This window comes from Oncorhynchus kisutch, linkage group LG27 (genome assembly GCF_002021735.2).
Source record: "Oncorhynchus kisutch isolate 150728-3 linkage group LG27, Okis_V2, whole genome shotgun sequence".
NCBI classification, from domain to species: domain Eukaryota; kingdom Metazoa; phylum Chordata; class Actinopteri; order Salmoniformes; family Salmonidae; genus Oncorhynchus; species Oncorhynchus kisutch.
The window spans coordinates 14797457-14813103 of record NC_034200.2 but is presented as its reverse complement, the minus strand read 5'-3'; the positions used below and the strand labels follow the sequence as shown (position 1 = coordinate 14813103).

At 42.6% G+C, this 15647-nt stretch overlaps 1 protein-coding gene across 2 annotated transcripts in view; it reads left to right on the top strand.

Annotated features, from left to right (window-relative positions):
• The window catches only part of LOC109871998 (arf-GAP with GTPase, ANK repeat and PH domain-containing protein 3), a 234263-nt gene that overhangs the window by 98229 nt on the left and 120387 nt on the right, over window positions 1-15647 (top strand). For both annotated transcript variants that reach the window (XM_020463066.2, XM_031806991.1), the window contains exons 2-3: window positions 12131-12189; window positions 14344-14431. In XM_020463066.2, the coding sequence (XP_020318655.1) occupies window positions 12131-12189; window positions 14344-14431 (147 nt within the window). The remainder of the gene's footprint in view (window positions 1-12130; window positions 12190-14343; window positions 14432-15647) is intronic.

Below are 15647 nucleotides of genomic sequence, written 5' to 3'. Positions count from 1 at the left end.
TACTGTCTCGGAGCTCAATGGACAATTCCTTCGACCGCATGGCTTGGTTTTTGCTCTGACATGCTCTGCCAACTGTGGGACCTTATATAGACAGGTGTGTGCCTTTCCAAATCATGTCCAATCAATTGAATTTACCACAGCTGGACTCCAATCAAGTTGTAGAAACATCTCAAAGATGATCAATGGAATCAGGATGCACCTGAGCTCAATTTTGAGTTTCATAGCAAAGAGTCTGAATACTTATGTAATACTTATGTAATACTTATGTAATACTTATGTAATACTTCTGTTTTATATGTTTTATTAATGTGCAAAACAGTCTATAAGCCTGTTTTTGCTTTGTCATTATGGGGTATTGTGATGTCATTATGGGGTATTGTGATGTCATTATGGGGTATTGTTTGTAGATTGATGAGGGAAGAAAATAATTTAATCCATTTTAGAACAAGGCTATAACGTAAGAACATTTGGAAAAAGCCAAGGTGTCTGAATACTTTCCGAATGCACTTTATCATTGGTTCAATCCCAACTCTGGGCACTCATTGTGGACGGTTTTAGGTGTGTCTCCTGATGTCCTGGGGACCTGCAAATACGAAAAATGTCAACTTAAATCTGGAGTGATGTCTCTGTTCATACAAAATGTTCAGCCATTGTGAAGCCAAAAGCATTTCTGTTTCCCTAAATGTTGTCTTTCTACTATTCTTGAGTTTGAATCGGGCCTCTGAAGACTCTCTGTCAGAGTTGTGTGAAAGATGTATCTGATTTATTTCATTCCCTCAGCAGACCTTTTTTGAGCCTCGTTCCTCACTGCTGATTAGGTTTACCATTATGACAAACAGAATGTGTCACTCCCAAGCAAAACAGCACTGACAGTGTGATAATGCAAACCCACCTGCTGGGAGAGGAGTGGAGGGCGGGTTGAGTGAGTTAGTCAGAGACAGTCGAGAAGGAGATGGGATATGGAGGCTCTGCTAATACTTGAATGTGACTCCTTATTTGAGCGTCTGCTGCCACACAGATCCCCAGCTACATTTGTCTGCTCCGCAGGACTGCTTGAGACTCAAACTATGCTGCTGCTACTCACCTCTCAGGGGAAATAGTTTCTCAGAATCAAGTTATCAAAACCCATTGACATGCTGGAGTCAGAGACCACTCCCAAATGATGTGTTAGGGGTGTTTAAAGGGCCAATCGGAAGTTGCTACATCCATTTTTTTGCACTTCTAAATGAATGATATGTACCCATTGATTCCTGAAGAATATAACTTCGGAATGGCTCAGGAGCATAGTTCCACTGTACCCCATCAGAACCCAAAAATATAAACGTATAAAAAATATATATAAAACAAAATATAAACTTACTCCAATGTTTGTAAACAAGGTCAATGTAAACAAACACTATATAGCCTCAAAACATGGGTAAAACTACACTTTGTTTTTTATCATGGATAGTCAGTCCTTGCATCCATAGCTCTGTCTATGAATTTGAGTGGTTACATTTCTCCAGCCCCATCCCTCAGCTGTTTACCAAAACAGGGGCGGTGAATATGCTTTGTGCTGATTGCCACTTTGATGTTATGGTGATGACAGAACTGCACAGTCGAGATAAAGGGTTAAAGAACGCCTTTCCGTATCAGTACACAGGTCAAAGTTGAGTTCCTGGGGCTATTTGCATTGAACAGGTAACCAATGGTTACCCGGACTATTTGTATTGTGTGTCCCCCAGCCCCCCATTTTACACTGCTGCTACACTCTGTTTATCATATATGCATAGTCACTTTAACTATTCATTCGTGTACATACTACCTCAATTGGCCCGACGAACTGGTGCCCCCGCACATTGGCTACCCGGACTATCTGCATTGTGTCCCACCACCCACCACCCCCTCTTTTACGCTACTCTCTGTTTATCATACACTGCTCAAAAAAATAAAGGGAACAATAAAATAACACATCCTAGATCTGAATGAATGAAATATTCTTATTAAATACTTTTTTCTTTACATAGTTGAATGTGCTGACAACAAAATCAATCACACAAAAATTATCAATGGAAATCAAATTTCTCAACCCATGGAGGTCTGGATTTGGAGTCACACACAAAATTAAAGTGGAAAACCACACTACAGGCTGATCCAACTTTGATATAATGTCCTTAAAACAAGTCAAAATGAGGCTCAGTAGTGTGTGTGGCCTCCACGTGCCTGTATGACCTCCCTACAATGCCTGGGCATGCTCCTGATGAGGTGGCGGATCGTCTCCTGAGGGATCTCCTCCCAGACCTGGACTAAAGCATCCGCCAACTCCTGGACAGTCTGTGGTGCAACGTGGCGTTGGTGGATGGAGCGAGACATGATGTCCCAGATGTGCTCAATTAGATTCAGGTCTGGGGAACGGGCGGGCCAGTCCATAGCATCAATGCCTTCCTCTTGCAGGAACTGCTGACACACTCCAGCCACATGAGGTCTAGCATTGTATTGCATTAGGAGGAACCGATGGCCAACCGCACAAGCATATGGTCTCACAAGGGGTCTGAGGATCTCATCTCTGTACCTAATGGCAGTCAGGCTACCTCTGGCGAGCACATGGAGGGCTGTGCGGCCCACCAAAGAAATGCCACCCCACACCATAACTGACCCACCTCCAAACTGGTCATGCAGGAGGATGTTGCAGGCAGCAGAACGATATCCACGGCGTCTCCAGACTCTGTCACGTCTGTCACATGTGCTCAGTGTGAACCTGCTTTCATCTGTGAAGAGCACAGGGCGCCAGTGGCGAATTTGCCAATCTCGGTGTTCTCTGGCAAATGCCAAACATCCTGCACGGTGTTGGGCTGTAAGCACAACCCCCACCTGTGGACGTCGGGCCCTCATACCATCCTCATGGAGTCTGTTTCTGACCATTGCACATTTGTGGCCTGCTGGAGGTAATTTTGCAGGGCTCTGGCAGTGCTCCTCCTGTTCCTCCTGGCACAAAGGCGGAGGTAGCGGTCCTGCTGCTGGGTTGTTGCCCTCCTACGGCCTCCTCCACGTCTCCTGATGTACTGGCCTGTCTCCTGGTAGCGCCTCCATGCTCTGGACACTACGCTGACTGACACCTTCTTGCCACAGCTCACATTGATGTCCCATCCTGGATGAGCTGCACTACCTGAGCCACTTGTGTGGGTTGTAGACTCCGTCTCATGCTACCACTAGAGTGAAAGCACCGCCAGCATTCAAAAGTGACCAAAACATCAGCCAGGAAGCATAGGAACTGAGAAGTGGTCTGTGGTCACCACCTGCAGAACCACTCCTTTATTGGGGGTGTCTTGCTAATTGCCTATAATTTCCACCTGTTGTCTATTCCATTTGCACAACAGCATGTGAAATGTATTGTCAATCAGTGTTGCTTCCTAAGTGGACAGTTTGATTTCACAGAAGTGTGATTGACTTGGAGTTAGATTGTGTTGTTTAAGTGTTCCCTTTATTTTTTTGAGCAGTGTAAATGCATAGTCACTTTAACCATATCTACATGTACATACTACCTCAATCAGCCCGACTAACCGGTGTCTGTATATAGCTTTGCTACTGTATGTAGCCTCGCTACTGTTATTTTTCAGTCTTTTTACTATTGTTTTTTATTTCTTATCTATTGTTCACCTAATAACTATTTTTTTTAACTTAAATTTGCTCTGTGGTTAGGGCCTGTAAGTAAGCATTTCACTGTAAGGTCTACACCTGTTGTATTCAGCATTTCACTGTAAGTTCTACACCTGTTGTATTCGGCATTTCACTGTAAGGTCTACACCTGTTGTATTCGGCATTTCACTGTAAGTTCTACACCTGTTGTATTCGGCATTTCACTGTAAGGTCTACACCTGTTGTATTCAGCATTTCACTGTAAGGTCTACACCTGTTGTATTCAGCATTTCACTGTAAGTTCTACACCTGTTGTATTCGGCATTTCACTGTAAGGTCTACACCTGTTGTATTCGGCATTTCACTGTAAGTTCTACACCTGTTGTATTCGGCATTTCACTGTAAGGTCTACACCTGTTGTATTCAGCATTTCACTGTAAGGTCTACACCTGTTGTATTCAGCATTTCACTGTAAGTTCTACACCTGTTGTATTCGGCATTTCACTGTAAGGTCTACACCTGTTGTATTCAGCATTTCACTGTAAGGTCTACACCTGTTGTATTCGGCATTTCACTGTAAGGTCTACACCTGTTGTATTCGGCATTTCACTGTAAGGTCTACACCTGTTGTATTCGGCATTTCACTGTAAGGTCTACACCTGTTGTATTCGGCGCACGTGACAAATAAACTTTGATTTGATTGAGAGTTGGACAACCCTCCTTTGTGCAGAACCATGTTTATGGTATGTTGTCAACTTGGGGTTGGCGTTACAGAAAATGTTAGCTTATACGTCAATATAACTTTCACTGCTACATATTCTACTAAATCGAGTCAGCTGAACCCAAGGAACAAAAGATTTCTCAAAAATCCAAATGTGTCTACCTCGGGTTGAAACAGTTGATACCAAGCCTTCAGCAACCGAAAGCTTAGACGAGACCCTTAAGTCAGCTTTGCTATAGCCCTCCACAATGGGATAGATTGGTCGGCAAGCATCCACCTCATCCGCCTCTCTGTCTGCATCACTAGTGATTCTGTTTGTCACTTACCTATCCCCTTAGAGTGAAATTACATTCTGCTGTTCAGAGCTCTACAGATAAGAGCTGTAGCAGAATTGAGCCGACAGCTTTGTGAATTGGGCCATAACAGTTACAAGATATAGGGATATGATTCAGGAACAATTATGACAATGGAGCTGCTGCTCAGTGTAATTATACCCTAGGCCTAGTCAGAGGCAATGCCAGTGGGTAACAACCCACCATGTGGTTACCAATGAAAGATGTAAAAATACTTATTCCAAGCTAAATTCACACTCTGTCATTTCTAGCTTGTGGGGAAAAAATATCTTGGCCTCGGAGCAGCGTGGAGGTTTAGACCTCATGGTTGTCCTCCCCTCTCATTCCCCACTGACAACACACACTTACACACCCGCACACGCACACACTCAGAGTGGTATTTTCAGAACTCAATTAGGGAGGGGTACTAATCGTGCCTCACTGCCTTCGGATTGAATAGTAATTTTTATTAGAGTGGACGTGAGCGGTGAGTTAAAAAGAAAAACAGGACAAACAAGCGGCAGCAGTTTTCCGTCTCACACAAACAAGGGCTCTGGTGTCCTCTGGAGGGTGCATCACTGACGTTGGGGCTCGTTCTGTTCCATTTCCACAGGCATTCTGGGTAGCGATGGGGTGCTCATTTGTAATGGAGGAAACACATGCATTCTATTAGCTGTGTGAGCAAAGGGCTAAGGACAAGTGTTTTTGCCACTCTGTATGCTACATCAATCTGGATAGCCACAGCATATAGGCCTAATATGTAACTTGTGTAGCACAAACAATGTGTCACGTGGTTTTTTATAAAAGATAGCTCGGTAAAGCTTTGAGTGAATGAATGCTACTTGGTCTTCTATATCTCCTCTGTTCTTCTGCCCTCTGTGTTTCATGCCTTTTTTCTAAAGTTATTTTCTAAATGAGTGGTGGTGTTATGGTCAGTAATAACACATTGTTCCATTCTGGTGCGGCGCCCCAGTGTCCTAACTCTCTAAGTGGTCAACAACACTATAGAGACCCTTTTGTATGATGACCCCTAATTCTACTGGATAGCCTGTCTATTTCTGGGGTCTTCTCTTGTGTGTTTGCCCCTCTTTCCTGAGATTCAAGAACAGTGGAATCTACCGTTGCAGTTTAGAACAAAGCTGTTCAAGTCAGAGTGCTCTTGTAACGGGTTTCTGAAGAGTTGCATAAAAGAGCTCCAATCAGTGTTTTTATTCGTCCTCTTGTCTATATCTTTTTAAAAAAATGTTTTTTAAGTAATCTTGACAAAATGAGTGGAAACCTCATTTAAACTGCTCTCTACCACTTGTGAAAAACACTCCCTCACTCACTCAAGCGGAGTGTCAGAACTGCAGAGCCTAAGGTTTTCCACACATTTTAGTGCTTAGATCTAAGCGTGTTCGTGCTCTTGGGGTGGTCCGATTTTTTATTTTGGAACAACACGCACCTTCTGTAACATGATACCCTCTCTGGTCCATGTGATCCTAGACCCCCCCCCCCCAATAGCAACATACACAAGGGGGCAATAGCAGAGAGAGATTTTCTTGTTGTTGTGTTCCCATTTGTGGGAATACAAAGAAGAATCAAAGAAGAGTCATGTTTAAAACATCACCACTGTTAGTTCACTTCAATGAAATGGCTAAAAACAGCAGGCAAACGATCCTTTTAGCTTCCCACATCACCCCCATGTGGAATAATCCGGTTTATCACGAAATAATATGCAAATATTATTTACTTGCCAGCGTAACCTACAGCATCATCCCAGTTTAATATGCTGCTGGAATGTATTCACACCCGTATCAGCTACAAATAGAATACCATCATTTATGCTCAGGAAGAAAAAGCACATGGTTTAGGGCTGTTTTAGGTAGTCACTCAGTAAAATACTTATTTGGGGGGCGGGGGTTCTAATAAGGCTACAGTGTTGATTGGTTTATTGTTTTAAAAGCCGCTAAGATTATATTTGGTTATCAATGCAAAATAGGCTTCTTATTTAATGCCAAGCTAAACCAAAACAGTAATATTGAAGTTTGAAGTGATTTTGTAGACTAGCTTCCCACATCGCCATGTGAAAGAATCACATTTATAATTCAATAATATGCCGCGGCAAATATTCGTATACTTTCTGTTGTAGCCTACACTGTTATTCCAGTTCGATATGCTACTTGCATGTATTCACTCCCGTATCAGCTACAAATAGAATGTCATCATGTTTTGGTCGCGGAGAAAAATATTTGTTTTTGTTTTTACCAATAGCCTGGGATCACTGGTTGTAATAAGGCTACGATGTTTGATTTGGTTGAACAGTCGATGAGATTAGATTCAATTAACCAAGCGAGCTTCAGTGCCTAGACATCACTGCCTCTACCGCTACGCAAAGAATGATACGGCAAGTGACCGCGCCTTTTGTGAGGAAAAACGACATTGCGACGCTGCGCTACGCACCGTATGGTCCGTCTCTGTAGGTTATAAATCGGCCTTGAAGAGCATGTTCTAACATGTTCAAGAAGATAGTCAAACTGGTAGTGAGAGGGCTTAGCAACACAAGGGCTGCTATTCAGAACCGCTCTGTGCAACACAGGTTGAATCCACCTCGGGCGATGCACTCCTCAACAACGAGGCCTGTTATTGTATACAGGAGTATTGTCCGTGTATTAAGTCAACCTTATTGCTTCTACAACTACATTTATCAAGGAAGAATCTAGTGAACAAAACAATTTACTTTCTTAATTGGAAAAAGGGGCTCAAGTGAAGTCCAATGGTGTTTTGGAATGGCTTCGATTAGCCTTGGAGGAACACAAAATCAATGTTCTTCAACAATTGATCCTACATCCTGCAAATGTTTTAATTATCATGTAAGAGGCCCTTATTCTCGACTTACACGACTACTTATGGATTGGACAACCGCTTTCAAATAATGAAACATTTTGTTGATGGCCAAGTGCACTTCTTAGATGCCTATAAATAGGTGCTTGAATACAGGAAATTAGTCTCAAGGGTACATCCATTTGAATTGCATCACTTTTTGACAGAAAACCTTTTGATTTCAACAAAACTTTCCTTACATGTTTGCCCATGGAAGAAGTGGACAGAAAGTGACTTTTTGGACCAGAATGCCAAAACATTCAGGAGATAAAGGTGCTCAAAGTTGACCCATTTTGCATACCCCACCATACCATGAGATTCATGTCTTCCTCACTGGAAAATATAAAATGGTTGACTTTTTGATATCATTTAAAAGCTTACAAATAGAATCAGCCTATAGATTCAAGGAACCCAAGCGAGCTTCATTGCCTACTACACAACACGGCCTCCACGGCTACGCAAGGAATGATACGGCAAGTGACCATTTTCATTTGGCACGGGAGTAGTCGGAAGTCGGAGTGCACTGCAAGGAGCCTCGCCTTTTGTGAGGAAAAATGACATTGCGACGCTGCGCTACGCACCGTATGGTCCGTCTCTGTAGGTTATAAATCGGCCTTGAAGAGCATGTTCTAACATGTTCAAGAAGATAGTCAAACTGGTAGTGAGAGGGCTTAGCAACACAAGGGCTGCTATTCAGAACCGCTCTGTGCAACACAGGTTGAATCCACCTCGGGCGATGCACTCCTCAACAACGAGGCCTGTTATTGTATACAGGAGTATTGTCCGTGTATTAAGTCAACCTTATTGCTTCTACAACTACATTTGTCAAGGAAGAATCTAGTGAACAAAACAATTTACTTTCTTAATTGGAAAAAGGGGCTCAAGTGAAGTCTAATGGTGTTTTGGAATGGCTTCGATTAGCCTTGGAGGAACACAAAATCAATGTTCTTCAACAATTGATCCTACATCCTGCAAATGTTTTAATTATCATGTAAGAGGCCCTTATTCTCGACTTACACGACTACTTATGGATTGGACAACCGCTTTCAAATAATGAAACATTTTGTTGATGGCCAAGTGCACTTCTTAGATGCCTATAAATGGGTAAATTATTTTCAAGGGTCAATCCATTTGAATTGAATCACTTTGACAGAAAATTCACGTAATAATTATGTTGTAGCTTAGCCCCTATTTCACATCATCTGAGGTTTTTGTGTTGTGTCCTACATCGGCTGAGACACAATATGCTCTTGGAATACAGGGTGGGTGTCATTTCAATCATAGAAAAGTCCATTATATTAATTATATATCGCTTCAGACCACTGAAATGTAGCTAGTACACCTTGAAATTTAATTGAAATGTAACTTCTAATCACTACCCCAAAGGTGACTGCTGGTCCACCCACCATTGAATGTCAACATAAATGGTCATGTATATTCTATTATCTATATTTCTGTGATCTCAATAGCTTTCCTATGGGGATGGACAGTATAATTTAAATCAACAGATATTCCCATTCAAGTCTACATTCTCTGATGTGTGGACCTCCAACCGTCTTTGTGGTCCCATTTGAAAGTTGAAATGTCTATTTTATTCCCATTTTAGTACATTTGTCAGCAAAAACATGACAACCCTCCTGTATTCAAGAGCTCTCCTATTTGCCATATCTTCAATTTAAGCCTACTAGAAAGTGTGTGCTCTCAAGCCTGGAGAGAAGCAAAAGTAATTCCGCTACCTAAGAATATTAAAGCCCCGTTTGTTTACTGGCTCAAATAGCCGACCAATCATCCTGTTATCAACCCTTAGTAAACTTATGGGAAAAAAATTGTTTTTGGCCAGATACAATGTTATTTTACAGTAAACAAATTGACAACAGACTTTCAGCACGCTTATAGGGATGGACGTTCAACAAGCACAGCACTTACACAAATGACTGATGATTGACTGAGATTGATGATAAATAAATAGTTTTGTTAGACTTCAGTACGGATTCTGACATTATCGATCACAATCTGCTGCAGGTTAAGCATATGTGTTATGGCTTTACACCTCCTGCTATATTGTAGATAAAGAGTTTGACAGGTAACAGAACACAGAGGGTGTTTTTTAATGGAAGCCTATCCAACATAATCCAGATAGAATCAGGAATGCTCCAGGGCAGCTGTTTAGGCCCCTTACTTTTTTCAATCTTTACTAACGACATGCCACTGGCTTTGAGTAAAGTTATGTATACGGACGACTCAACACTATTACACGTCAGCTACTACAGCGACTGAAATGATTGCAACACTTAACAAAGAGCTGAATGGGTGGAAAGGAATAAGTTAGTCCTAAATATTTAAAAAAACTTAAAGCACTGTATTTGGTACAAATCATTCACTAAACCCTAAACTTCAACTAAATCTTGTAAAGAGTACGTTAAGGTGACTAAATTGCTGAGGTGACTAAACTGCTTGGAGTAACCCTGGATTGTAAACTGTCATGGGCAAAACATATTGATACAACAGTAGCTAAGATGGGGAGAAGTCTGTCCATAATAAAGCGCTGCTCTACCTTCTTAACAGCACTATCAACAAAGCAGGTCCTACAGGCCCTAGTTTTGTCGCACCTGGACTACTGTTCAGTTGTGTGGTCAGGTACCACAACGAGGGAACAGGGCAGCACGGCTGGCCCTTAGATGTACACAGAGAGCTAACATGAATAATATGCATGTCAATCTCTTCTGGCTCAAAGTGGAGGAGAGATTGACTTCATCACTATTTGTATTTATAAGAGGTATTGACATGAGTGCACTGAGCAATCTGTTTTTAACTACTGGCACACAGCTCAGACACCCATGCATTCCCCACAGACATGCCACAAGAGGTCTCTTCACAGTCCCCAAGTCCAGAACAGACTATGGGAGGCGCACAGTACTACAGAGAGCCACGACTACATGGAACTCTATTCCACATCAAGTAACTCGTGCAAGCAGTAACATTTTATTTTGAAGACCGATAAAAACACACTTTATGGAACAAACAGCGGGGACTGTGAAGCAACACAAACATAGGCACAGACACATGCATACAAACACACAATAACATATGCACTATACACACATGTACTGTGTACATGGATTTTGTGTGGTAGATATGTGGTAGTAGAGTATGGGCCTGAGGGCACACACTTAATGTGTTGTGAAATCTGTTGTGAATGGCTCCTGAGTGGCACAGCAGTCTAAGGCACTGCATCTCAGTGCTAGAAGCGCCACTACAGACCCTGGTTCAATTTCAGGCTGTACAACCGGCCGTGATTGGGAGTCCAATAGGGCGGCGCACCATTGGCCCAGCGTCAGCTTGGGTAGGCCGTCATTGTAAAGAAGAATTAGTTAAATATATAAAGGTTAAAAGAAAACAAACAAAAAATATATATATATATTGTAATGTTTTTAAAATTGTATAACTGCCTTAATGTTGCCGGACCCCAGGAAGAAGGCAGCAGCTAATGGGGATCCATAATAAATACAAATGATGTGTCTCAACCGATGCTGGGCACAACACAAAAACCTTAGAATGATGTAAATTAGTGTCTAAGCCACAACATTTTTTAAGTTTACACATTTTAAAATTAACCTTTATTTTTTATTTATTTTTTGTAAATTCTCCAGATATTATGAAATAGTTTGAAAACCCTGTTTGTAGGCCGTTTAAATCATTTCAATCTCAACTGTATATTTTCCAGTCATCAAAACATTGGTTTATCCTCAATACATTTTTCTGGATGATTGTTCTGGATGATCACTGTTCTTTGTTTGCTTTGAGCTAGATGAGAGAACATGGTTGCTGCACCAAACGTGCACTTAAATGACGCTGCCTTCTTTGGTGTTGTAGGTCTTCATTGTCCTGGTGTAGACACCGGGTCACACCTGGTTTTGCACCTTGTTGCCTGGAGACAGTGTGTCTGCACCGGCACCACCTTTCTCTGTTGATGGTATCTCCATGGGGGTCGCTAGCTTGGAATAGAGGGTCTGCGACCCCGAAACAGGAAGGGGGTATTTTGTCAAACAGTTGTGACAGATCCTGTCACTTTTTTATTATAATGTCCTGAGAGAGAAGTTCTCTGTGTATCTGGTTATGACCTGAACAATGCTACTGACTTTCACCCAGTTTGTAATTGTTCTCTTGAATGGCTTTCTAGACTTAGTTTTTAAATGGCGATTTTTTTTCCAGTCAAATGTCCCTTCCATATGTGTCGCCATTAATAGAGGAACATGTTGGAACAAGTCTGGTTTTCTCTCGCTATTGAATTGAATTAGCTGTGTGCGTGTGCGTTCTTGCTTGCTCGTGCACCAGAGGTCTCTTTTTAAACCCCGATTGCACCACTTTCCTTCAAGCTACAGACAGTACATGTTCGGTGCAATGTAAACAAACATCAAACAACAAGCATTGTCAGGACAAAGAGTCAAGAGGGAGAGCAGAGCCTGTTTTTCTCTGGTTCAACAAAACACATTGACATAAACTGTGACGACACGAAACAGTGATCGGGAATCAACACCCTGCTTTACCCTTCAGTAACCTTAACTAAATGCTGTTTGTTCTCCGTCTTTTTCTCTTCCAGACTCTTTCGTCAACAGCCAAGAATGGACATTGAGTCGATCAGTGCCAGAGCTCAAAGTGGTGAGTGGATACGCATCATAACTTCAGCCCGTTGTTAATCGGCTGACATTGGCATTGCAAGAGGAAGATAAATTCAGCATTAGCATTGGATTGATTTCAACGTCAATGCCAGTGCATGCTCTATGCATGTCAAAAACATTTCCTCTCATTCTGCATGAGAGAGAGAGAGAGAGAGAGTAGAGTACAGAAATTGGCTGGAATATTCCCTGGCACCAAACGAGATTGTGGGTGATTTTTAATGATGCTGTTTTTTTTCCCCGTTGGCATGGTGACGTGGAGCGTAGAGTGGCTTGCAGACTAAGAGATGAGTGACGGTTTTGGGCTAGATGAGTGACACTTCCTGGGTCTGATCCAGCCGCTGGCACAACCGTTCTTACCACTGCCATACGCACGCACGCACACACACACACACACACGCTGCTCACGTACTCACTTGAAGAAAGGAATGCTTCACGCACATAATCAATAGGGATATTACCACAAAACCTCATTCCACCGTTCTGGTGTCAAATACTGTAGTAGTATTCATAGTATTTTGGTCTTCTATGAATTGGTTAGGGTTGTGCATCGCATCAGAAAGATCTATGGGAATCAGACACAAATCAGATGGGGGAACTTTTATGAAGAACATGCTTTCAAAACAGGGAGCATTTGATAGAGCTCATTGTCTTTTTATATAGTAGACGGTGTTCATTAGCGCCACACACTTCAGAGGTTAAGTGAACTGATGCTGAACTCAGCAGGGAAAGACAAGGACTGCTGTCAGAGAAGAGGTAGAACTTCATTTACTTCCACAGTTCCCGTATGGCAGTATTGGACAGAAGTAGTTCATTCATATGAGTTATGTTTCCCAAAAGCATGGACAAATGTTATCGTTCCAACATGTAGGCTATTGCACTCATGGGGGACATGAGCTGATACTGTGGGGTACGGGCTTCCCAAAACTTTGCATTAAAAACATTGTATTCAAACCTGGACTTTGATGAACCCACAGACTGATCCTTAAAAAAAAAAGTCTCTAGTGGAATTTACACACAGTGCCTGCTCTGCTTTCATCTGCCTGAACTATGCTCATAAAGCAGCCTTATTAATGATGGGCTTACAACCCAGCAGGTTACAAAGCTTTACAGTTCTAACACAAACCCTGCCCCTTTTGTAGTTAGTTTTGGTTATGAGTAGCTCCTAGCTTGTTATATTTATTTATTTAACTAGGTAAGTCAGTTAAGAACACATTCTTATTTTACAATGACGGCCTACCCCGGCCAAACCCTCCCCTAACACTGACGACGCTGGGCCAATTGTGCACCGCCCTATGGGGCTCCCGATCTCGGACGGTTGTGATACAGCCCGGGATCGAACCAGGGTCTGTAGTGACGCCTCTAACACTGAAATGCAGTGCCTTAGACCACTGCGCCACTCTGCCTATTCTTCCGTTCTTGATACTACTTCATGTCCTCTCCAAAGCCAACTTCCTCCTTACAAAGAACATAAGTATTGTGAGGGAGAGGATAGGTAGCTTAATCCCCCCCCCCCCCCCCCCAACACACACACACACAGTCCGCTGTAATTAAACCAATCCTGACTTTACCACCCACTAATGATCTAAAGAAGAGGGGGATGAAGGAAGAGGGGGGGGGGGTGAGGGCATGTTGAAAGAGCCTTTGTTCTCCCCCAGACACCCTGGCATCATCAGCCACCCCAGCCTGGGAGCGGCCCCAGCCCACCCTCCATCAGGTTTCCCCTGGGGGCATAGAGCAGTCAGGGCTGGGGCCTTGGCCTAGACACCCACCAGGGGGAGTAGGTAGAACATTAGCTGAACATATACAGTACTGTTCCCTTGGTGTCTTACCTTTACCCTATAAGCACCATCTGTTCATGTGAAAGTCCAATAGGCCTTTGTCATTGGTTAGTAGTGTAACCATCTCTACAACATATTGCCGCCACCAACTGAACATTTTACTGGTACTAGTCATGTTAACAGACTTTTAATAGTACTAGTATTTTGCCGTCTTGCTGTTTCACCAATCATCATCAGTACTGTATATAGGTCAAGCTGTAGAGGCTCTGGCTATGATTGCAGGTGTAACCATCCATACAACATACATGTCCTGGAATGAACTACATGTGAGTGTGGTGTTTTTGTTGTTTCTGCAGGGTATTGTGGGTAATCTGTCGAGCGGGAAATCGGCCCTTGTCCACCGGTACCTGACAGGCACGTACGTGCAGGAGGAATCCCCTGAAGGTAAGAGACTGCTGCTGAAATCCCGAGGGAGGAGAGCACCATCACATGTAAAAAAAAAAAACATTTTTAAAAGTTGTCTACTTTACTAGACGGTCTTGTCAGTCAACCCATGAACGCATCACTTGAGGCAGAGCTGTCTGTTCCTTCTTATAGCTGTGATGATATCTTGCTAATCTAGTCCATCTACTGGCCCTGCTGCATCATACATGAGATCTTTGTAATAATTCCTAAAGTTTATTTAAGATTTTACCAGATTATTGTCAGTCCAAAACCTGTTGAAATTCCACCTGGAATGATCAATTGGCAAGGCAGTCTGCATTTTGGCTGATGTTATTCTAGCTGGGGATAGATACTGACAAAATACAAGGACTGGGCTTGATGCTTGCAGTATAATTAGCAGTTAGTTTGAGTGTTTTCCACATGGTGTATGGAGAGAAAGGAGAAATCTTGGCTTGTCATTAACGGTATGCCAGGTGTGTTGGTGTTGATATTTTGTATCAGTCGACGCAGTGTCCGATTTTCTCTCAAACCCAAGGGTGTGGAGAGAGAGAGAGAGAGAGACGATTCTGAGGTAATTGGCCGTTAGCCAATTATCCGTTAGCATAAACGAATGACAGCTAGAGCAAAGCATTGTCTATGAAAGAGAGAGGGCTTCTGCGTTAGAATGATAATTCCCAAACACATCAAGGTAAAACTAAGACCTGGGCGTAAAGCACTAAATCCTACTATTAACCCTTCATTTCAGAGAGGAAGGGGATCATAGTTGCTGCCACGAACATGAACAGGTTTCTGTTTAGGGAGCTGCGAGGCTCTGAAACGAGAGGTCGTAGCTCTGCGAGGAGGTTGTGTTTACTCCTACAGTTGGAGCCCGTTCCCGAACCTTCCACTTATGACTTCACAGAATGAAAACCGAAGAGTTCTCCATTTTGATTCTCAGGCGGGAAATCGGAAGCGAAGGCTACCCGAAACCCGTGAAGATGTTGGCAAAGTTGGGTTAAATTACAATTTTGGATGGTTTGTAGTGTCTGTTTTTATGTGGCTACTGTGTACTGAGGATGATGAGACATGAAGCGCATAAAGATTCCTGGCATAAAGATGCTGCTTCACCAAGGGAAAGCAACAATCCTCGATGCCTAATTAGGCCTAGAGAAGTCAATGACAAAAATGCTGTAATGCAAAAAACCTGAGTGCTGGTTTTGGTAATTCTGGAAACATT